Source organism: Sinocyclocheilus grahami, unplaced genomic scaffold (genome assembly GCF_001515645.1).
Source record: "Sinocyclocheilus grahami isolate Dianchi unplaced genomic scaffold, SAMN03320097.WGS_v1.1 scaffold131.1, whole genome shotgun sequence".
NCBI lineage: Eukaryota > Metazoa > Chordata > Actinopteri > Cypriniformes > Cyprinidae > Sinocyclocheilus > Sinocyclocheilus grahami.
The window spans coordinates 506,753-529,628 of NW_015505310.1; the positions used below are offsets into that span (position 1 = coordinate 506,753).

At 34.9% G+C, this 22,876-nt stretch overlaps 1 protein-coding gene across 2 annotated transcripts in view; it reads right to left on the reverse strand.

Annotated features, from left to right (window-relative positions):
- Positions 1 to 14,281: 14,281 nt before the first annotated feature.
- The window catches only part of LOC107590624 (protein WWC3-like), a 59,609-nt gene continuing 51,014 nt past the window's right edge, over positions 14,282 to 22,876 (reverse strand). For both annotated transcript variants that reach the window (XM_016279492.1, XM_016279491.1), the window contains exons 17-23: positions 20,528 to 20,628; positions 20,268 to 20,415; positions 19,415 to 19,579; positions 19,032 to 19,124; positions 18,705 to 18,941; positions 15,121 to 15,248; positions 14,282 to 15,028 (exon numbers count right to left, since the gene is read on the reverse strand). In XM_016279492.1, the coding sequence (XP_016134978.1) occupies positions 14,962 to 15,028; positions 15,121 to 15,248; positions 18,705 to 18,941; positions 19,032 to 19,124; positions 19,415 to 19,579; positions 20,268 to 20,415; positions 20,528 to 20,628 (939 nt within the window). In that variant the 3' untranslated portion in view covers positions 14,282 to 14,961. The remainder of the gene's footprint in view (positions 15,029 to 15,120; positions 15,249 to 18,704; positions 18,942 to 19,031; positions 19,125 to 19,414; positions 19,580 to 20,267; positions 20,416 to 20,527; positions 20,629 to 22,876) is intronic.

Below are 22,876 nucleotides of genomic sequence, written 5' to 3' on the forward strand. Positions count from 1 at the left end.
AAATGTTTATTTGAAAACTGCTTGTAGTTTACTCTTTGTCTGTCAGAATGCTTATGTAATCAATCAGTAAAAATGCTGTATTGTCAATCTAATCAGGTAAACTGTGGGTTAGCTTTAAGTAGGATCCTGTTTTGAAGTACCAATTATTACTGGTTCTATTAGATCACCGAATTAAATGAGCTTGAAAAACAGGAACAGGAAATTAAGGATGTCATTTAGCTTATTCCACTGCACAGGTCCAATGGAGTAATATTGCTCATACAAACGCATGGAGACCAGTGGTTGTGCTGTGATCTTTGCATTTGTGATGTCTTCTCTTGTTATTTAAAAATTTAGCACCTAAAGTGCACTTTTAATTTAAAGTTGTTCAGATGACTAACTTTGACCAATTAATCAAGTTCTATATGTGGTGTAACTTTGACTAGTCACAGTGTTAGTACTGGATATAATCTTGCATTGCCTATGTTTTGTATGCCAAAAGAACTGCATTGATGTAATTATTTGTTTTGGTCTAATGGAAGAACTGAAAGTACTATCAGTATTCTGGTTTAACATATAGTGTGTTATGTAATAAAACACTGTACTGTATTTATGCATTCATCTATTTTTGTTCCGAAAAAGAGCACTGTATTATAACAGTAACTAAACTCAGACTTTCTCTTTCCTCAAACACCCACTCTTCAGTTAATAATGCCTGTGCTTCTAGGACAGGGTTTCCATGACTACTGAATACGTGTGTAACTTGTGTGTGTGTGTGTGTGTGTGTGTCACTTGTTTAAAGTCTGGGAAATGGAGACAGGACAAATCCCAGAAGCCACTGTGTGAACAACTGGATTATGGCAGGAATAGGTGAAGATATTTGAGTGAGATGGTGAAGATGATCAAAGAGAAGGCAGCAGGTACTTAGAAAATGACAAATGGATTGGTTGGAGAGAGATGAAATAAAAAATATAAATGGAAACAGCAGCAGTCCTTAATCACATGCTGGCAAATGTGAGATCAGATGAGAGGCAAACAAGTATTATACAGTGGGGTCCAAAACTCAGACCACTAGTCAAAATGCTTTGTACTTTATTAGAAAATCCTAAATTTTAAGCACAGTTTGTACAAATTAATAGGATTTTGAATGAAAAGTGGGTAAAAGTACAAAATCGTTTTCCATTATCTATTTATTTCCACATTTAAATTAGATTTTGGATAACCTGCATAGCTGCATAAGAAGCAGCAAGATGTATTGCATTCCTGGGCAGTTATATGTATTTATTCCATGGTCTGTCTGAATACTGGATTCTGATTGGCTGGTAGGTATGCAGTAAAACCGTTTAATGCACAGGTAGTTCCAAGTCAGTTTAATCACCGTCCTATATTAATGCGCTGCTTTAATTGATGCACACTAACCAACACACATCACTCGCACACACACAGAGAGAGAGAGAGAGAGAGGTCAAAGATCGCTGATTGCGCTGCACACACACACAAACTTGTCAACTCTTCCCCGTAATTTTCATTAATAAAATAGCCTAGATACTAGATCGCTACATTATATTCCCCAGCAACCAGGTGGTAAAAGTTTTTGAAGTAATTGTTTGTACAGAGAGATGCGCAGCACGCAGGTACACACAACTGTCATCTCTCTCTGTCTCTCTCTCTCTCAAACGATCGATCGATAATTAATTGAAATACATGCTATAATTCATTCAAATAAATTTGGTCTTACCGCCAGTGTTGCCAACTTAGCAATTTTGTTGCTAAATTTAGCAACTTTTCAGACTACCCTAGCAACTTTTTCTTCCAAAAGCACCTAGCAACAAATTTAGCTTTTAAATTTTATTTGGCTACTTTTAGCAACCTTTGATAAGTGGCTCAAACAATAAAAAGGCACACATTTTCCATCTAAATTTCACAAAAAGAGGAAACCAAAGATGCCTAGCAGTACACACATCACGTGAATTAAGTTACTGCTATTTGCAATTGTTCAATTTGATAATAATAATAATAATTGTTCATTTATGATACACCTCGTTAGTAGCTTGTACCTGTGATTGTTGATCAGTTAGTACACTGTAAGAAAAATATCTAGAAAAATTGAAAAGGTACTAGTAATTTTCCAGGACATTATCCGTTCTCCATCATCCGTTGTAACCCGAAACACAAAATACACTGCGTAATTTAAAATGCAGGTAAAAACCTGTGAATTCTTTTCTTAGAGTGTAGCATACTGACTACTAATACACTGCTTAAAACTATAATTGTTCAGAATGTGTAGTTTTACTAGTTTACTAGCTAATAAAAAAACTTGTAATCATTCAAAAATGTGTATGTGTTCAATAATTCAATGTTGTATATAAAAAAAGTTATTTATATTTTAACATTATATTATGCATTTATATTATTTTACGAACAAATCTAAATTAACATATAAAAATATATATTTTTTTAATGTAGTGACACAATTTTGCGTCGTGATTACATAATGACGTCATCACGCAATGACATCACAACGTCATTTAGCAACTTTTAGCAACAAATCGAACTTCCTTTAGCAACTTACCCTGAAAATTAGTTGGCAACACTGCTTACCGCACTATTTCATCTCTGTGTATGATTTGAAGCGGGTAGAATGCTAGCGCTAACGTGCTGTAACTGATAAAAAAAATGGGGTCATTTTACCCATTCAGTCAAATATTGTGCTGCAAAGAGCAATACTAGTTTTAACTTGTCTATAACTTGGCAAATGACCATGGAATAAGCGGGATAAGCAACGGCTAGTCGTGCATTAAAGGATTTTAAATGCACTTCGCGGAGGGATGGTTCTTTGCCTCCACGTCGTGCATTTAACATCCTTTAATGCACGACTAGCCGTTGATTATCCCTTACATATGTATATGGCATTTTGAATTAAAAGTGAGAAAAAATTATTCTCAAAATTAAAAATTCTGTTCATTTCCAGGTTTAAATTATATAGCTATTGGAATACTGTTTTTTTATGTTACAGATACAAAGAGCCAAAACTGTTTCTATATTAACTTTACAATAATATATGTTATACATTTTACGCAAAAAAATGCATATGCATATTCAGAGTAAACAAACTGCCTCAAACGAATCAATTGGCTCTTTCATGCAGCCATATTAAACATGATTATTTCTCCTATTCATATTTATTTGAGTGGTCTCGTGAAATGAGCAGCATATAAGAAATAGTGAGAAAATGCTAAATGTTTCAATAGAAGAACCATCTTGCTAGCCTTCAGTGGCAGATAGTTCATCCGAAAAACAAACATTCAGCTTTATGTTGAACGTAACTTGTTTTAAAACATTTGCATTGCCAATTTTGGTGGTAAATACGACATTCCTCAGCACAGCAGGATGTTAAATCAGCTAATGGGTTCCAAATGACAGATTCTTGCTTAGTTAGCGTAGCGGCTAACCCTGTTTGTTAAATGTGCTTTGTTAGTTCAATGCAGTGTACCTTACTCTGCAGCGCTAACCACACAATAAAGCATCTCTACGCCTATAAAACTTGTTTGTGTTTAAAAAAAGCTTTCTGTGTGCTAACTGACAGCATAAATCAAGTACACTTGTCAAGTGCAGTTTTGGTGGCTGTCTAGCCAAAAGAAAATGTGGGCCCTTCCTTGTCTTGACAGTTTGATTATTGCACAAACCCATCATTGTGCATAGTGTTATTTGCATGCGATTGTTTCTCATTCCATAGTTTGACTATGTGTAAATGGGGCTTGCAAGTGGTTTCACTATGAGTATATGGAATTTTATTTCCTAGTACTTTAGCAGAATTGTTGGCAGGTATACAACACACTTGATGCCAAAGGCTGAGAGAGTTTTTTCCTTAGTTGTTGTCTGCTATTTAAATTAGCCCACACATTTAGAGAAATTATATAACCAATATTTTTGGTAAGTTGGCTATATATATATATATATATATTAAGACTTCAGATGCAAAATTCTCTAAATTCGTCAGAGATTTTTCTGAGATTTTTTTCTTTTAAATGAGCATTTTTATCAGGCTCCTATTATTAGGTTCAGTCATTTCTCCTTAATGGCAATGAAAAGATTATTAGTCAGTTATTGAATGCCTTATTTTCTAAAATGTCCAATGTTATTGTCATAGGAGCCTGATAAACATGCTCATGTAAAAGAAAAATCTCAGATGGACATAGAGGTTATTGCATCTTAAAGGGTTAGTTCACCCAAAAATGAAAATTAGCCCATAAATTACTCACCCTCAAGTCATCCTAGGTGTATAAGACTTTCTTCTTTCAGACGAATCCAGTTGGAGTTATATAAAAAATTATCTTTGATCTTTCAAGCTGTTTAATGCCACTTAGCGGGTGTTGCATGCATCAGTCCAAAAGAAGTTAAATAAAAAGCGCCCATCCATAAAAAGTGTCTCACACGGCTCCGGGGGGGAGGTGAACAAAGGCCTCCTGTAGCGAATCAATGCATTTTTGTAAGAAAAATATCCATATTCAAAACGTAAAATAATCACTTTAATCTAGCTTGCGCTCACTGTTGTAAACGGAGGCAGTTCCCGGGCGGATGGCGTATGAGGTCAGCTTTGCAAATGCGCCGCTCAGAAGTGACGCATGCGGAAACGCAGCGGAGAGATCAAAACAAAACAACGGTCATTTATTAGAAGTACAAAACGAGAGTTTGTAAAGAAGAATGTCAGAGGATTTCGATATAAACCAAGAGGAGACTGGTTTTCCTTTGCTAAAGTAAGGAAACTTTGCTTCCTTTGCTCCTGTTAACAAACGTTGGTTTTCACAAGACTCACAAGCGCATGCGCAACGCTGAACTCATATGTCATCCGCCCGGAGCTGCTTCCGTGAACAAACTGTTGGCGCAAGCTAGATTAAAGTGATTATTACATTTTGAATATGGATATTTTTCTTACAAAAATGCATCGATTCGCTACAGGAGGCCTTTGTTCACCCCCCGAAGCCGTGTGAGACACTTTTTTTATGGATGGCTGCTTTTTATTTAACTTCTTTTGGACTGATGCATGCAACATTTTTATTTGTTGCATTAAACAGCTTGAAAGATCAAAGACCATTTTTAATATAACTCTGACTGGATTCGTCTGAAAGAAGAAAGTCATACACACCTAGGATGACTTGAGGGTGAGTAATTTATAGGCTAATTTTCATTTTTGGGTGAACTAACGCTTTAAGTCTTCATATACGTATATGCGTATGCAATTTTTTGAAATTGAGATTTGAATAAATAAGCTTTCCATTGATGTATGGTTTGTTAGGATAGGACAATATTTGGCCGAGATACAACTATTTGAAAATCTGGAATCTGAGGGTGCAAAAAAAATCTAAATATTGAGAGAATTGCGTTTAAAGTTGTCCAAATGAAGTTCTTTGCAATGCATATTACTAATCAAAAATTAGGTTTTGCTATATTTATGGCAGGAAATTTACAAAATATCTTCATGGAACGTGGTCTTTACTTAATATCGTAAAGATTTTTGGCATAAAAGAAAAATCGATAATTTTGACCCATACAATGAATTGAATTGAATGAATTGAATGACAGTCAATGAATTGTTGGCTATTGCAACAAATATACCCGTGCTTCTTATGACTGGCTTTGTGGTCCAGGGTCACACACACACACACACACACACACACACATCTATTCTTGCATTCTACAATATAACATTTTATGATTCACATTAAATATATAATAATAATAATATATTAAATATTATATATTTTTCATATTATATTTCAATATTACATATATAATATAAAATATAGTATTTCAAAAGTATATTAAGTCCATAAAAACAATCTTTTTAGTAACCACATACAATGAATTGAATTGAATGACAGTCAATGAATTGTTGGCTATTGCAACAAATATACCCGTGCTTCTTATGACTGGCTTTGTGGTCCAGGGTCACACACACACACACACACACACACACACATCTAGTCTTGCATTCTACAATATAACATTTTATGATTCACATTAAATATATAATAATAATAATATATTAAATATTATATATTTTTCATATTATATTTCAATATTACATATATAATATAAAATATAGTATTTCAAAAGTATATTAAGTCCATAAAAACAATCTTTTTAGTAACCACGCCATATGTCAATAATTCACCTCTCTTCACACCTCCCCACTAACATACACACATATGCACTCAACCCATATGTACACAATTGCATAACATCAACCACGCACCCCTACCATGCATGTATATTCTCAATTGCATAACATCCCACCCCATCTTGAGAAAGTAAAGAAGTCCACCAGAATGACTAGCATTTACCTAAATTAATATGCAAGTCACACATATTGTAAGATGCTTTAAAGAGGCTTTTGACTTCTTTGGAGACCTTTGTAGGAATGATTTGCAGGCAATACCAGTCGTTTTTCTGTGGGGAATGAGGAACATAGACGATGAAAGAAACATCCTCCTCTGTTTTCCTTCACTACCTTTGATCTACTGCCGTTTGCCAGTGCCTGACCACTACTGAAAGAAGGAGGTCTGTTCAGAGTTTTCACAAATTTTTCTTGCTTGTGTTTCATTTACCTGCATCCAGTGTGCCCAAAGAATTGAAGGAAATGCTTGTGGAAAACCCTGTACGATAAAATCAAAGTACAAACCCAATTCCAAAAAAGTTGGGACACTGTACAAATTGTGAGTAAAAAGGAATGGAATCATTTACAAATCTCATAAACTTATATTTTATTCACAATAGACTATAGATAACATATCAAATGTTGAAAGTGAGACATTTTGAAATGTCATGCCAAATATTGGCTCATTTTGGGTTTGGAATCGGGTTTGTATAAAAAGTGCTTGAAATCAACAGCAAGGAGGCAAGATTTAATCATGCTGGGCACACATTATATTGCCTCTCTAGAATGTGCTATTGAAAATTAAAAACAACACCACACCACTGTTCAAAAGTTTCTCCGTAAGATTATTTTTGTGTTTTTGAAAGAAGTCTCTCATGCTCATCAAGGCTGTTATTAACACAAAAAAAGAACGTATATTGTGAAATATTCCTGTATTGGCAATGCCGAATTTTTAGCAGCCATTAGATTTCAGTGTCACACAGTCCTTTGGAAATCATTCTGATGTGCTGATTTGGTGTTTAAGAGATTTTTTTGTATTGTTATCAATATTGAAAACAGTTGTGCTGCTTAACTGTTTTTATTATTATTATTATTATTACAACAGCATTACTTTGTTGTCCAGGATTTTTTTTCATGAATAGAAATTTCAAAAGAACAGCATTTATTTGACATAGAAATCTTTGGTAACATTATAAATGTCTTTATGGTAATGATTGTCTTTATGGTATAGGAATGGTGTAAATGTTTGGTTTAACTTAATGTAATGTAAAATTGGTTTAATGTTAACGTAAGCCATATGACATCAGTATTATACACAGTGTATCCATAACAAAAATAAACAATTCCTACTGTATATGGCTGTGACCAAGTGGTTACTATACTTTTTATCTGAGGTCACAGCTGTTTGATGAACCTACCTTCTAATGAACACTGGCAATGTTTGTGCCAGCCTGCAAAAACAAATATTCGGGTAAATAAAAAATGCAGTAAAAATTGTGACAACCAATTCTCCTGTAGGAAAAGCAGAAATAGTTTTTCAGTGGTTTAATCTCCTCACTTATCTGTGCAGATCATATATTTATCTGACTATTTCAGATGAAATCAAAACCTACATTTATTAGTGCTTACATAGATGCATATATGTGATATTTACATCATTCATGTCATGAAAGTGACATTTCTGTTAAAGAATTATATATTTTCATGGATTCTTATGAGCTCTTCCAGCGTTTATTCTGTGAGGGATCACATTTGACTCTGGTGTTATTGCAGGTTTTGTGTATAATGCTCAGTTTCAGACTCCATTTGTGTGCTCAGCCATAATTTGGGGAAAAGCAACCAAACACCAGGAAAGGTTTTGGCACCTGTAGTGTGGAATTAAATCATCTGATTTACAGTGGCTTTGATATCTGCCACGAAATCTCGTTTTCCATTGTGGTTGTCTGTTTGTGAAGCTTGGTTGAGTAGTTTTATCCTTGAGTCATTCTTGTTGAAAAAAAGAAAGCTTGTTAAAAAAAATTGCTAGTATTTTCCAGATAGAAGCTGGAAAATGAAATAAAAATATGTAGAACATATCGTATGAATCACTCCATCATAAAATAATGAGGTCTATTTTATATATATATATATATATATTCAGCCACAGTGGTTACTCAAATATTTACATGAATGAATGTGCAGCAGTGTTTTACAAACTGATAGAATTATATTACAAGAAAGCTCCAGAACCGAGTGGCTATCCAGAGCACAGAATCGCTTTAGCTGACCACATCAGAAGAACAATAAAGCTGTAAGTCTTTCCCTGACTGTGGCCTAACCACAGCTGGCCCTCTTTCCCTGCCGTTTTGTTCTGGCCCACAGAGAAACAACCCCATCCATGGGGAAAGTGAAACTCTGCTCTGTTTTTCTTTCCAATTGTAGTCCTTCAATTTTAGTTTTTTTTTTTTTTTGCAGACATTTAATGTAAGGTATTTATTATTGCAGTACGTATGACAATCATTTAACTGAAAATTTATTATTTAATAATAATAATTATTATTATTATTATTCAAGTGACACCATCACCTTGTATTTCTGCATGGATTTAAGTTTAACTTAAGTTTTATAAGTACATTTTTTTGGAAGATTTTAATACTTTTATCTAGCAAGGATACATTTAGTTGATCAAACAAACCAGTAAAAATGCATCACAGTATTTCACAAAAATATTAAGCAGAACGGTTTTCAATACTGAAAAATAAGAATAAATGTTTATGAGCACCAAATCAACATATTAGAATAACTTCTGAAAGAAATCTGGAGTGCAAATGGTTGCTGAAAAGTCAAGTAAAATGAAGACATTACTAGATTGTAAAATAGTCTCTTTAACCTGTTCTCTGGAGATTTTCATCAAGAGGTTAGCAGAGTGGGGTGTTTTCCTTTGGAGATGTCCAGTTGAGTGGGAGAGAGGGGGAAGTACGCAAAAGGGCAGAAACGGGCCACTCGGTTCCCACACTATGACGCAATGAGTCGGTGGCAGGGGGATCTTCACAGACTTACTGCAGTCTATACTGAATAACAGACAGTACTCAAGAACACAACAGTGTCTCAAGATTATCTTCTTTCTCTCTCTTTGTTTGAGATGAAATGCCACATGCAGCTCATGCTCCCACTATAGCAAAATGCATCTGTGACAACACATAACAACATCAACTTCATAGGTACATAACATTTGTCAAACATTCACACAAAGTGACTACATTTAAAATATAATTTGAATATGAATTATGGCAAATATATTACTTTTAGATATATTTATGTGATTAGATGGTTAGAATATGAGTCAAACATAATATTATTATAATATTATTAAAAATAATATTTCTATAAGTCCTATTTCTATAAATAATAATAATAATAGTAATGTTTTTTATTATTAACAATTAATTATTATTATTATTATTAACCATCATAATTGTCACAATTTTACTGCCTATACTAAATATTCTTGGTAAGCTGCCTAGCCAAAAAAATTAGAAGACCGGAACTAATAATAATAACAGAAAACCATAAGACTAATAACAACAACAACAACATCAACAATAATAATAAGAATATGGTTAGAATATATGGTTAGTGTCACAAACTGCCTGTTTTGGTTTAGTTTTCCTTTGTTCAAGTTTCCCACTCCTTGTTTGTTACTATGGTTTCTAATTAACGAGTCATCACCTGTTCTTCATTTGAGTTCTATCACCCTGTGTATTTAAGTTCCTCCTTTTCATTCAGTTGTTGTCTGGTATTGTTTGTGGACATGCCGTTGCCTTCTTATATTTGGATTACCTGAGTTTGTTTTATTAAAGAAACTTTAGTTTGTGGAAACCTGTTTGAATGTTTTTCTTCTGAACGGGATTGTGACAGTTAGAATATAAGGGTCAAACAATTAACAATGAATGTAACTCTCCTATAATATTTATATTAAAATGATAATAATTATATATAATACTTATTATTGATAGAAATAAATTACATTTACTGTTTGACCTTCACATTCTAGTCAGCTAATCATTTAACCCAAACAGAGTTAGATTTGTTGAAATGTGGGCCAAACTCTTGATCCTTTGATGTGTGACAGTCAAAAAAAAATGGTCTAAATAGAAGTCCTTCATGCAATGTGTCTGACAGCACTTGTCCTGTGCCAGTGTGGCTGAATGGGCCTGTCCACAACCCCTTACATTCAATTAGACAGAAACAAGTGTGCTTTGTGCAGCCTGTGCTAACGGCCAACCCATTGCCTTCCTGTTCACAGTGAACACGCAGCAGACACAAGCCAAGAAGAAAGTTCTTTATCACTCAAACCCTCACACCTTCTATGATCATGACCTGACTATCAAGCTTAAAGGGAAAAGAGAGGAACCGATAGGCTTGTTGAAGCTTTGAGATGTGTTGTCACATTTGATGAGTTGATTAACTGATTTTATGATATAATTACAGGGCTAACAAACTGACTTTATCTTTTATATGTGTGGATCACTTTTCCATACCATTAAAAAAAAAAATTGGTATTTTACATAATATTTTAACAATGCTGACCATAGCATTAGTCATTTTTTCTCTGCATACCTACTTGCGTGTGCCTTAAATGCAGTCTTAATTAGTAGCGAGTGTAGAGTTGTTGAAATGGACACAATGGAAGGCAGGTCTGTGTCTCTGTGTGTAGCTGAGAAAGATTCCAGTCACATAGAGTGTATGTGGGTGGGAGAATCAGTCTCTTATTGCTTCCTCCTCGACTACTGATGCTGACAGAAGGCAGCAAGAAGCAGTAGAAAACCTAAGGAGTCAAGGGCCAAAATTCTAACCGTTCACTCCCACTCAGAGCAAAACTGTGTTTGAGAGAAAAACAGACCTATCGTACATTTTAGAGAGAGTAACAATTGTTATTTCAACATTATTTTAACTTGGAGAGAATTTGTTCAAAGTTTGACATTTTCCAGCTTTATTTTTTAAAGAAATTCGATTTTTTTTATATGATGGTTTGTTTCAAAGGCTATTACATGTGTAATTTATTAGCAACATTCTACAGTTTTATGTGTTTATTTCTTTATTATAGTTTGCAGGGCAATGACCACATGGACCATTTCAATCTAGAAGCTTTCTACCTAACCTTGCCTGATAAATCAAATCGGATACTGACGTTTATTTTCATGGCTATTATGAATTCAAAGCACTATTTCCTGGGAGGCAATGTGCCTGCTAGGAAAATGTTTATGTAGAAAGAGATAGTGGCTGTTCTCCAGAAAAGCCGTTTCCTTGGCCTTTTCATTCCTGTAAGACTTAGAGAGAGGGACTAGGGGAAGACATAAAGCCAAATAAATCATAGAAAGCTTGGTAACTTAAGGCACCTGTGAATGACTCAATATAAACATAACTTAAGCCAAGCAGTAGGAAATCTGGGGTAAATACAATTCAGAAAATGTTAAATTTCCTGTTTCAATTAGAATTTTTCACTTACAGTATTTACCTAAATAAAAAATACTTTTGGGGGGATGTTTAGGTATAGGGATGTGTTTATCATGTATAGGCCATACATGCGATGAAACTCAGATCATGTCTTTCCTTAAAAAGTTGTTTTGTTTCACATGAAGCGGGTCTCGAGGACTGACATGTTGAGACATGATCAGCCGAATGCTAATTAAATAATCACTGAGCTGACTGAATAGCACATTTCTCACGTCGGTAACTTTTGATTTGTTATTACTGCCGTCACACCTCTAGGTGTCCGTATTAAGTCTAAGACGACCATCGATCAGCACAATGAATATATTTTGTAACTTTATAACTTCAAGAAGAACCTTTAAGAAGTCTTAAGTCTTTGTTTTGTTTTAAAGAAGTCTTAAGAAAGATTTTGGCCCGAAGAATCATCACTGAAAAATGTACATATGATAAAAACTTTATTTTGTTTTGTTTTAAAGAAGTCTTAAGAAAGATTTTGGCCCGAAGAATCATCACTGAAAAATGTACATATGATAAAAACTTTATTTTGTTTTGTTTTAAGGCAGCATGAACCATATAAAGGTAAAGCAACAATAAGCATACCAAAACATTGCCATAATTATTGACAGAACACTAAATTAACATTCAATTGTGGAGAAATAATGAACCAAAACACATGACCAGTAGGACTAAATGACCAATGTTTGTCACCTGCTTTTCAGATATTGCTGCAAATTCATTCTCGTCCCTGCTTGTTAACACCAGCGAACCACAACACATCTGTGAAAGGACAGAGGTGACCATCTGGTATGACAGTGACAGGAACAAAGAGGACTTCATTAAATGACAACAGCAAATTCATATGCATTACTTAATTGCATTTATTGACTATTTCAGGCAACAAAGCCACTAGGGGTTTTGCAACACTGAGTGTTGCAGCAGACTGAATTGGGGTCATGACTTTCAGGGTCTCTGCTGGGGATTTCTGTATAAAACAGCTTTACTGGCAGAAATAGAGAAAGATAGGCCTAGCGTTGCTGTGTATTTCAGCCTGTGCCAGCGGCTGAGCATGTCATTAATCTCCATGCGGTGCGTGAGGATGTATGTCACTCGCTTCACTGGCATGTGAAGATGGAGCATGAGACTAATTAAATGCAGTACACACTGAACATATGGATAAGCTTGCAAGGGAAACTGGTAAGGAGTGTTTACATACCAGGCTTCCTAAAATCACTGTGATTTCATAACACAGTGGAATGTGAGGGCTTTGATGGAAAACAAAGTACTCCCCCAACAGCTGCTTTAACTATTAAGAACACTAGATAATAAGAGCACAGATTCTGAGCCTCGAGTGGTTGAAAAGATAAGATTGTACTGATATTAAATTCACTTTAGGATGAAAATAATATCAGGATTTACTCATCGTGTACACTACAGTTCAAAATGGTGTTGGTACAATTTTTGTAATTGTTTTTTTAAATAAGTCTCTAATGCTCAATAAGGCTTCAGTTATTTCATCAAAAATACAGTACAAATAGTAATTTTGTGAAATGTATTCCAATTTAAAAAAATTTACATTTTAATTTTTTTTAAATATTTTTTTTTCCCTCAGTTGATGCTCGAAACATTTGTATCAGTCATACTCAAAGATGATTTTTTTTCCACAAGAACAGCATTTATTTAAATTGTTTATTTAACAGCATTTTAAATTTAATATCTTTTCTATAATAAATGCATTTGCTTACTGACCCCAGACTTTTGAATGGCAGCTTTATAAAGTAACAAAAAAGCGCATTAATGCTTCTTCATACAATCGGTCAACAAGCTATTAACACCCTAGTGTAATTTCTGATATGTAATATCATCAACAGACTACAGATTTATTTATAAATGCATTTCAGTTGACTGCTGTTGGGAGAAACATGAATGCAATTTGATAATCACCTCTAATTTGTGGTTTTAGTAAAACAAACATCAAAGCTCTCCATGAAAATTTCTTTAATGAGAGGTTTTATGCCCCTGTGCAGCTTTCAAGATCATTAATGAGTACAACAGTAATTTTTCTCTATTTTTAAACAAACAGCACTGTCTTCCTGTTTCTAGTGTTAAGATTTCCACCTCATTAATGTTCCAGATTTGATGCATTTGAACTAAACCTGCTGTGCTTCTATTCAAAGCCATCTAAACCCAGAAAAGTGCTAGAGTGGACCAGAATCATTTAGCCGAAGTTAATTGAATCACTCCAAGTAATGGTTCATTAATAGTCCTGCTGTTAAATATTGCATAGCAAAAAAGAAATGACATTGCAAAGCATAATGTGTCATATCTATGTATTTAAGGATTACTGTGTGCAGTTTTGTAGTCTACAACGTTGTTTTTTCCCCCTGAAACACCACCAAAACACATTTGAAGACAGAAACAGGTTTGAGACGCCACCTTCTGGACAACTTAGATAAAAAAAATGGAGGAGGAGAAGCCTTTAAACTAAATACCTAAAGATCATATAAACCGACATAATATAATAAACCAAACCAACAATCGTATTGATCTTGAAAGATCATTTCGCAAATTCAGCTGCACTTTCACGTTTTTAATGCTTTTATCTTCATAAGAAAGGTAACACTGCAGACGTTTTTACAGACAGCATACAAAATTATATTTGTCTATATATTGAAAAGTACAAGTAATAATTAATATTAATAATTTTAATAGAATAACAGCACAAGGGACAATGACAACCGCAACAAAATTGGATAAAAAAAGTGAAATTTTAAGTAAATAACTTTAAAGAATCAGGTAACAGAAACAAAATCAGCCAAAATGTCCATTCTACTGTACGTCAAAAACACTTACAGTAAGTGCTATTTGTTTTAAGCTTTATAAAATACATTAAAAAGCAGGGAGCATTTTTATTTCCTTCAAGGAAAAGTACTATAAAATAAGTTACAGTACAGTGAATTTGTCTAAACTGACTTTGTTCCCGTCTTCCAGCCTCAAGTAAGCGAAGACATCGAAATATCAGAAGTACATCGTACAGAAGTAAAAAGATGCTTTGTTCTTTTATAAAACCGTTCTTTCCTCCTTTAAACAAGCAGGAAAAATTGCCAAGATGTCAATAATTACATAAAATATAAGTGTACGTGTTCATTAGTACTACCACACACACTCACAATCACGCACAACCACACACACGCTTGTTTTGTACAGCTTTCTGTTGTTCGAATGTTGCATATCAAATAACTTTTAATCTTTGTGCTCAAATAACTACGTTTTTGTTCTAATTACTTCATGGGCATGAATACAAAAAACAAAAACAGACAGATTCTTCATATTTGATAGTGTGGCCTAGGGGGCGCTCACACGTCGTCGGCTGGCAGAGGCGGGATGTTGAATCTTGGTCTAGTAAAGAAAGCCATCTTCTCTCTGCATCAGGAAAGATTAATACATTAAGCATTTTTCAGAAACAAAGCGATAAGATCCCTATGTGCTTTGCGGCTGATTAAGAGACAACTCACTTGAACGTCTGCACAGGGAGGGGCTCTTTGTGGCTCTGGCCCCTCATTTGCAAAACCTCTTTTGAGGCCTTTCGCAACCTCCTCTCAGCAGCTTCCTCCTGCCTCTGCTCCTGTCTAGTCTGCTTGGTCTGCGAGAGAGAAATGAGGGGAGAGAGAAAGAAATGATCAATTATAAATGTGATTTCAAACAGAATGTACGATTCAGTGTCTTAGACCTCTACTTAAATTCAGCTCAATCATAGCTTTAAAAGCATGTTTAAAGCCCTATTCGCATGGGATTAGTATTATCTGGGGACCTTGTGTGATTTTGAAATGAACCCCCCATCTCTGAATTTCGTGTGGAGCATTCTCATGGGATAAGCTAAGCCTGTGATTTTACTCGAATTTACTGACTTATCTCCAGAATACCCAGATGTCAAGGCTTTGAGAGTCCTGTTCTATGGTTCAGATGGATAAATAAAATAAAATAAAATAAAAAAACGAATATAGTTTCGTGCGCAGTGTCATTTACATTTCACCAGGGTAAAATAATATCTCAAGCTTTATGCTTGATTTATTTGTAACACGTTAACCTCAAAACCTTTTCAGCTTTCTCTTTCTGCAAATTGTATGGTGTAGCGATATGATGACAGCACCCAAAATACTATCAAACACTTCAACGCAGCTCCATTCTTCTCGAAAGATGGATAAAAAGGCGCACAAGAAACAAAAACCCTCGAAAAATGATATACGACCTGCCAAATGCTGGCTGAAATCAGAGATGCCGATTCGCACGGGACTAATATTATCACAGGACCTCGGTGTTCAGCGAAATATGGCATTTTTACATTACAAATTACAGACATGGCCGATTTGCACGGGATTAAGATCACAGACAACCTCCGCAATTATTACAAATGACTGGAGGTCACCAGGTAATACTAATAGGGCTTAAGACTATTTTGCACGTTTTCTCTTAGGAAGTCTGGTAAATTGGTGTTCCACCACCCTGATTTTCAAAGCAAAATTTAGAAAAGTAACAAAACCCCACATGCAATCGTTTAATTTTATATAATTAATAATGAATTATTAATAATTCATATAAATACATGGTAACACACTACATTATGTACAATGTGAATATAAGGTCATTAAATGTTACTGAAACAATGTTAATTTATATATAATAATTAATTTATAATATACCATTGTTCATGTTCTTTCATAATATAATAACTAAGGTTAAATTCTTATAATGTTGGGGGGGGGGAGGGGGTTTGGTCCAAGAAGCTTTTCTACACTTTTTTTTTTAAAGAAATTAATACTTATTTAGCAAAGCTGCACTAAATTGATCTAAAGTGACCGTAAAGACATATTTCTTGTGAATTTTCTAATCAAAGAATCTTGAACAAAAAAAATTCAGATTTGTCATCAGGAATAAATTACATAGAAAACAGTTATTTTAAATTGTAATAATATTTTGCAATTTTACTGTTTTTATTGTATGTTTTGTTTTTGATATGCAGCCTTGGTGAGTGCAAGAAACTTTCTACCCCCAAACTTTTGAATGGTAGTGTTAAATGAAAGTTTTACAGTAGATTAAATCTGTTAACACTGAATTTTAATTAAGCAATTAAGTAAATCATATTAATTTATAATAACACAATTGTTCTTTGTTAATTGATGTTAATTCATAACATAGTAATAGCTAATGTTAAATATACGTATACGGCCCGCAGTGTCATTTAGTACGGCCCGCTGGATCATATTAGACTCGGATGATCAATTTTAAAACATTAGAAAAGCAAGTCATGTAAAGATTGCTTTCAGTTTATGATGTTAATACCAACCAGGAGAGGTCTATCTCCAACCAGGAGAGGTCGCTATTTCCAGCCGCTCCCCTATTAATTTCAGCGTAGTAGGACGTGCACTCAGGACATTAGCAAATAATAAATGAAAAACTGACCATGAAAACAGTATTTTCAAGTCAAGATGGTAAACAGATTATATTTTTACCAAGTTCAAGGGGATACCCATATGTTTGGATTGTTTGGAAATCTGCATTTTATTTAAATCGCCATCACACCACTGCTCACAAACAACGGGGACGCCAGAGTTGCACTTGCCTCAAATTTCAAAGGTAAAATTCATAGTCAACAAAAGCTTTTTGCCAAATGCATGACATGTTCTTATTAGGGTTTCCGCGGGTCCTTAAAACGTCTTCAGTTAAATGGTTTACATTTAAGGCCATGCAAACTCTTAAATGGTACAAAAAGTCTAAATTATAAGAGGTCTTTGGGGACGAAATGACAAGAATTGCTATATGGATTAATATGACGATTAAACTCCAAAAGGCTACGATTTCACTGAATAAACTTGGTCAGCTTTGTGTACTGCAGTTACCGGGGAAATCACTATATGCACAGTTCCGAAAGTGACACCTGCTGGCAGAGAACGAATTTGCTTTTTCAATAAGCCCATCTGCTATTTTTGCTACATATTTTTAAATGTGAACCAGTGGATCGACAAAAAGCTAATGCATTATAAAAATCTAAACAATTAAGACACTAAGAGATATATATATGTGTTATTTAATATAATAATTAATTGATGATAATTGTTTAAATTAATATAATAATTGATACTTTTGACTCATCCCTTTTCTTAAAAATTGTTTAAAGGCTGAAATGTGAAGTGCAGATCTTAAAAGGGTATTTAAAGGTCTTAAATTTGATTTTAAAAATCCTGCAGATACCAGGTTATTTGATGGTACCATTTGGAATAATGGAATAATTTAACTGTCCTTTTAGGTTGTTTTGAGAATGTTCTGTAGGCTACTAAAAAGGACCTCTATATATTTGTTTGTTGCAAATTTACAGACAATGCAATTGAAATGTTTACATTGGCTAGTCAGGGTAATATTTCTGTCCACTGACAACAAAGTTTTCCTTCCGAATTAGCATATCTGCACAAGTTTTATACTTAATAACATTTTTAAAAACAAATGACATTAGTTATACTTTAATTTCCTTCAATAAAAAGGAAATAGAGTAAGATGGTGTAAAAGGTGTGTGGACGTGGATTAGTAATCTGGCCCCTTGGTATCAAGGAGAAAAAATGCTGGCCCTCGTCACTATCAAAGTTGCCCATCCTTGACCTAGATGAATAAATGTTGTAAAAGTTCAATGCATTTATGTCAGCTAAAGTGTTACCAAATTAATAAAAACTTAAATCTGTGAATTTGAGAAGTGTCAGAATGAATACATTAAAGGAACGGTTCACCCAAAAATGAAAATGTTGTCATAATTTACTCACTCTCATGTCATTCCAAACCTGTATAAGTTTCTTTCTTATGTTCAACACAGGTATTTTGAAGATTTCTGAAGAACCAAACAGTTGTTGGTCCCCATTGACTTCCATAGTAGGGAAAGCAATACAAACTGTTTAACTTTGATTACTAGCAATGTTCAGAATATCTTTTTTTGCGTTCAACATAGGAAAGAAAATCATACAGGTTTGGAACGACATGAGGGTGAGTAAATTATGATAAATTTGTCATTTTTTGGTGAACTATCCCTTTAAAGACAAATGTAAATGTGCAGTACCTGTCTCTGGGCTTCACGTAGCAGGTTTCGGAAACGCTCATCCCGCAGAGCCCAATGAGGGAGGTCCGCGGGGCCGCGAGGCCCCTGCATGGGCTCCTCCAGCCGCAGTTTGAGCTCCCGCAGCGTGGCCAGCTCCTCGCTCAGCTGCCTCTGTCGTGTACGGCAGGCCTGGAGGTCCAGCTCCAGGTCCAGAGAGGTACGTGTGGGCTGCTCAGCCAGAGAGGAGCGGTGGGACTGCTGCGGTCACATGACATGGACACATAAGTACACTTCCACAGCAAAAGATAAATAATAAAATGTGTTACCCAGCAACACGGTCATTCCAACCTGTTTATATCGCAGGGTTCGTCGCTCTAGAGTGTTTCTGATAAAGGGGGATTTCTTTGGTAGAGTAGAGCTATCACTGTCACTTCTGTACAACTGTAAAGGAAGGAAAACAATTCATTATCATTTATTTTGTTCTAATCGTATAATTTGCTTTGAGTCTACTCATTTTTAATTTAACGGTTTCATTTTAATTTACTTGATTAATATATATATTGAATTAAGCCACAAAATGTTTTACATATTATTAAACAATGTAGTAATGCAATATGCAGAACATTTTGTGGCTTAATTTTATTATCGTGACTATTGTGATCATGAAACATCATTACTGTGATATAAAATGACTCATACTGTGTTTGGAGACTTTGGTCTTTTCTGCTTACCCTACAGACATACTGACTGCGCGCTCCAGGTGAAAACGTCTGAGATCTGACTATTGTGCTGCTGCACATGAACGGTGAGCTGTGACCCCAGCGGCCTGTCCTTTCTTTCGGCCGCATTCTCATTGGCTCTGGAAACACACCTTCTGTGTTGGTTGCCTTGTCCACCTAAAAACACACAAATTAAATGTGTTTAATGATCTATTTTATAGTTCAATGCTCTTCTGCAAAGCAATTCTTTTTTTATTCAGCGGTGATACATTAAATTGATCAAAAGTGACAGTAAAGACAACAAAAAAATATACTTCAAATAAATGTTGTCAACAGTTGTCAGCATTGATGAAAATAATCAGAAATTCTTGAGCATCAAATCACTAAATAGAATGAAAGAATGATTTTGGGAGAATGACATGACACTGAAGACGGGAGTAATGAATAATTACCATCACAGGAATATATCGCATTTTAAAATATATTAACATAGAATACAACTATTTTAATTTGTAATAATATTTCATAGTATTACCATTTTTGTTTTAATAAAACAATTGAGCATTAAAGACTTCTTTAAAAAAACAATACAAAAAACGTACTGACCCAAAACTTTTGACCAGCAGTGTAAATCTCAAGAAGAAAATAAAAATAAAAAAAATAAGTCAATTACAACAGAAAGTAATGTTTAAACATCCTGAATGTGTAAGCAAAACATTTTTAGTAATTAATTATAAAAGAACCTTAACAGACAAACGAACCAGAGCGTTTAGGAGCAGAAATGTGTAGCTTGTATTTTTGTTCAAGAACTTCTTTTCAGTTCTATAGAAGGAGAATTCATACAGTCGCTATGACTTCACAGTACCTTTACTATTGGATTTCTCTCTGCAGGCTGGAGACAGCGTCTCCCAGAGGTCATGCAGATGCCTTCACCGCAGAGGCTCTCAGGACAGGGAATGACAAACGCTGTACTGTTACTGCAACCGCTGTCCACTGACTCAGCCTGCCAACTCCTAAATCACACACAGCAGTTAGAACACACACACACATTATCTGAAATGAGTGCACTTACAGGCATAAGCTGAAAGGTTTATTGGTTTATAGAAAGGCAGTGAGTGTGTGGACCTCTCAGAAACGACTTCTCCTTGCTTTTCCTTCCTTTCCAGCTCCTCTTCACTCCTCTGTAACTCTTTCTTCATCTCCTCCAAACGAGTCACCACAGACACCTACACGAAAATAGGCAGATGCTATGTTTAATTTTGTGTGTGTTATTTTAACTAAATATTTAGAGACAACTAAAAACCAGTCATTTTGTAGCTTGATTTCTCCTGTAAAGTGTATAAAACTGTGGAACTATCAAAACATTGTTCTGTTTGTTGTGGAAATCTTTATAAACATTGGAATAAAATATTTTATTATATTTATATATATCATCAGCTAAATAGAATTTTCCCCATTCAATATAATAATAATCATCATCAACATCATCATCGTCATTTTCTTAATTAACAGTTATATATTCATTAAAATTATACAAATTTAATGAAGACTAAATGATACTATTGCAATAACACTACTGAACTATAATATTAAAAAGTATATTATTAAATAAATTTGGAAAAAAAAAAAACAGTAAATTGCAATATTAATATTTATGGTTCTCAATTTCTTTGCTTTAAAACGATAAATTATAGAGCTTTTCTTGTCAGAAAACTCCTATGAAATCAAACATGACCATTTGTTTAAGGAATATAGCAGTGTTTATTATGATTTATCTGTGCACATGATTATTATCATTTTTTCATTCATGTTTTTTTTTTAGATAACACATTTATAAATTATTCTCATCACAAATTTGAGAAGATGGCTGGTGCTAGGGACGTGCAACAGTGATCGAGTACTCGGCTGTGACAGTGACAAACGATCATGAAAACGATGATTGTGGGAAAAAAAATAATAATTCTGATTGGTTATAGTAGCACTTTGGGCGGCACCCTGAGCTCTGATTGTTTAGCTGGCCACAGCATGCAGTCCAAAGTATTGACGTGAGAAGAGCGAGAAGCATGGCTTCGAAGTGGGGTAGTGATGTCTGGGTTAGCTACATACATATCTGATTAATCTAATATAGGATGCGCTGGGATTTTAACATTTATTAACATGCTGAACGCGCTGCATATTACCAGTGTCTCATGCTCAAATGCAATGCCCGAGTTATTTTAGACATTTTAGTCATAATGCTTTTAGATGTTTTTTTTTTTAAATACTGATGTTATAATAATGCAGCAGTGCTTTTTTTCATCATATTTGTTCAACAGTAGGCATACCTCAATTAAAATTGTTTTCATACTTCTTATGGTTTCGAAAATGTGCAGGCGATTTCAGGAATCACTTGATAATGTAGATGAAAATATAGTACAAATCTGCCATAAACAGCATTATAATGAGAACTTTATAGAATGTGAAATCTATAGTAAATTCTGTCTGCTTTCCTTGCCCGTGTTTCAGCTTGCTGTTATTAAAGCGCATCATGGCGTGCATAGGGTTGCAAAGAGGTGGAAAATTTCCGGAAACTTTCCAAAAATCCCCGGAAGATTCCCAAAAATCCTGGAAAGTTTTGGCAGCCATATCACCCTGCACCCCAAGACTGGTTACCCACTGAAGCTAAGCAGGGCTGAGCCTGGTCAGTACCTGGATGGGAGACCTCCTGGGAAAACAAGGTTGCTGCTGGAAGAGGTGTTAGTGAGGCCAGCAGGGGGTGCTCACCCTGTTGTCTGTGTGCGTCCTAAAGCCCCAGTATAGTGACGGGGACACTATACTGTCAACAAGCACCATCCTTCGGATGAGACGTTAAACCGAGGTCCTGATTCTCTGTGGTCATTAAAAATCCCAGGATGTCTTTCGAAAAGAGTAGAGGTGTGACCTCGGCATCCTGGCCAAATTTGTCCATTGGCCTCTGACCATCATGGCCTCCTAACAATCCCCATATCTACTGATTGGCTTCATCACTCTGTCTCTTCTCCACCAATAAGCTGGTGTGTGGTGGGCGTTCTGGCGCACTATGGCTGCCGTCGCATCATCCAGGTGGATGCTGCACACTGGTGGTGGACGAGGAGATACCCCCTGACAATGTAAAGCGCTTTGAGTGCCTAGAAAAGCGCTATATAAATGTAATGAATGAATGAATTAATTAATTAATTAAAATTGTTTTCATACTTCGTATGGTTTTGAAAATGTGCAGGCGATTTCAGGAATCCCTTGATAATGTAGATGAAAATATAGTACAAATCTGCCATAAACTACGGAAGTTCTAAGCGGCCATGCATTTTTTTTTTCCCCCCTTCTTGTTTTCTCGTTATAACGACTTATTTTCTCGTTATATCGACATAACGAGAGTTGTTTTCTCGTTATAACGACTTAATTTTCTCGTTATATCGACATAACGAGAGTTGTTTTCTCGTTATAACGACTTAATTT